Source organism: Penaeus monodon, chromosome 10, assembly GCF_015228065.2.
Source record: "Penaeus monodon isolate SGIC_2016 chromosome 10, NSTDA_Pmon_1, whole genome shotgun sequence".
In the NCBI taxonomy this organism is placed as follows: Eukaryota; Metazoa; Arthropoda; class Malacostraca; order Decapoda; family Penaeidae; genus Penaeus; species Penaeus monodon.
The window spans coordinates 22,844,531-22,846,896 of record NC_051395.1 but is presented as its reverse complement, the minus strand read 5'-3'; the positions used below and the strand labels follow the sequence as shown (position 1 = coordinate 22,846,896).

Below are 2,366 nucleotides of genomic sequence, written 5' to 3'. Positions count from 1 at the left end.
TTACAACTTTTTAGATGCAGAGGAACGTTGAAACGGAATAAAAAAGAAGAAAACTCGTCAAGAGTCACGTACATCAACGTGTATGCGCTTCTGACTTTCTATTCTGTGAAACTTGGCTTTTTATCGTTCAGACTTGTAGACACTTCTGTTTCTTTCTTTAGCAGTGTGTTCGTTTTTTTTCTTCTTTTTTTTATCACAAGAGCAAACTAATTTTATTTAGAAGCATTACTAAATTTGCAAAGGAATGCTCATTTGCAAAGTTGTTTATAACCGTAATCAGATGTATGCTCTCTCTCTCTCTCTCTCTCTCTCTCTCTCTCTCTCTCTCTCTCTCTATATATATATATATATATATATATATATAAATTTTTTTTATATGTATGTATATGTATATATGTATATATATTAGACTTATATACTTATATATTTTTATACTTATATTTATATATGTATATATATATTATTCATATATATGTGTGTGTGTGTGTATGTATAAATATTTAATAAATGTAGATAGATTAAGAACCAAAACATGTCATTTCCATGACATGGGCACGGAGTCTCACTCTCCAAACTCCAGGGAAAGTCGGTCACACAAGAAATGTAATAAAGCTGGGGCGCAAAGAGTATAACGGAAAACTGCCGGGAATTAACCAAATGTTTTCCTTCGCGTCTGAAGATACAAGAAGAGTAAAGGACCCCTGGGTGTATTTTTTCATACTGCTAAAAATGTTAAACGTTTTACCTATTCCTAGATCTATACCCCCCTCCCCCATGTTGGTATTTCCCCCCTGAAGTTTTTTACTTGTTACTAATTTAATTTGTTCCCTTCTGTAGACGCACTGACCCCTTGCTCTCTCCTCCGCCAGATGTCTTATTCGTGGACAGTATCAGCCGTCCTCCTGGTGGCGCTCTTGGTTGCAGTCAGTGGCCAGAGAAGACCCGCGCCGAGTTTCCCGTCAAGAACTGAGCTCGAATTGGCCGTGAATAACCCTAGCACCGTCCGTAAAGCTCTGGTTTGCATCCGAGGCTATGCGTGCAAGCTCCCATACGGACAAGTATTGAGACGTAAGTATCGAAGTGTGCGAAAGGTGAACATAAACAGCCCTGTTAAAATTCATGTTCGATAGTCAGTATGGTGTAAACCAGCGGATATGTACAAGAAATGTCATGCATTGCATAAAACCTGTTACACGTTTACAGCATACATTAACGAGTTCGTTCATGTGTGTGTTACAGAGGCAGGCCCTGAGCTCATCATGACTGGACGGTGCCCTCCCCACGTGTGTAAGAACAGGAGGCAACAGGAGCTGGCCAAATGGATGATCCTCAAGATCCAGGAAAAGTACCCAGAACTCTTCTACAACGCCGTGCACGACTTGAGCAGACGGGGTTGATATAAGTATTGGGAATTATTTTTAAGAAGAAAAATTAAACTGCAATAGTACACATATGTCGCGACAAAGGTATAACTGTAACTGACCGAAGTGGCCCAAAGTCCTCAGGGATATGCAGTCAAGAATTTCACCACTTTGTCCGATATCCGAGACAACCGTCATTAAGAATTCATTATTAAAGATAATCATCACAAAAAGTTGCCAAGGGTCAGATTACAATTCAATTTACAATGAATAGTTCTAAGTTTCCTAATGTGGCGTTTGATTAAATCATGTTATTCTCGTACAAAGAATGTAATATTTATTTTGTGTACATTTGCCCTGTATTTTATTTGAATAAAAAAATGTGTTGATAAGATAACCAAACATTTTTAACATGTAACGATCCTCAAAACAAAACAAAACAACAAAACTGGTCAACGATGCAAACAGTAAATTGATATTTGAAAATACTACCCTACAAGTATTTACAATTTCGTATCGGCATGACATTCATTTCATCATAAATGTTCATTACATCTGTTTTGCGTAATAATCCATTTTACAACATTCTCGTCTTTTATAGCTTTCGCACAAATCAACCAAATGCATTGAGGAACGGATCATTTATTTCCCCCGAAATAAAAAGACCTTGAACTATTGCAATTGCATTGCAATAATACGACACGCAAAAAGGCACAGCGAAGGAGGGGGCGTGGAATGTAACTTCAGGAGGCCATTTTGGCTGCTACTTTTCTCTCTCTCCTTTTTACTCTTATTCACTGCAAGAGTATCACGACGCACTGCCATTCCCTTTCAGCTCTGATAGTAAACGACGATCCTGGGTACTGTAATTTGTCTAAAAACAGCGCATAACGCATGGCTTTTATCAGTTCACTCCCTTTGAGGATGAGAGCTACTGCGAGTGTGAAAAGAAGCTTCACACTTTACTGAACGAAAATAAACAGGAGTTTGGTGAATTTTTGGCAA

General features: G+C 38.0%; 1 protein-coding gene across 1 annotated transcript in view; it reads left to right on the top strand.

Annotated features, from left to right (window-relative positions):
• LOC119577469 overlaps positions 1–1,758 on the top strand; it is a 15,015-nt gene extending 13,257 nt beyond the window's left edge. Inside the window, exons 2-3 of the mRNA XM_037925075.1 lie at positions 870–1,068; positions 1,240–1,758. Of these exons, the coding sequence (XP_037781003.1) occupies positions 870–1,068; positions 1,240–1,397 (357 nt within the window). The 3' untranslated portion in view covers positions 1,398–1,758. The remainder of the gene's footprint in view (positions 1–869; positions 1,069–1,239) is intronic.
• The last annotated feature ends 608 nt before the right edge of the window (positions 1,759–2,366 follow it).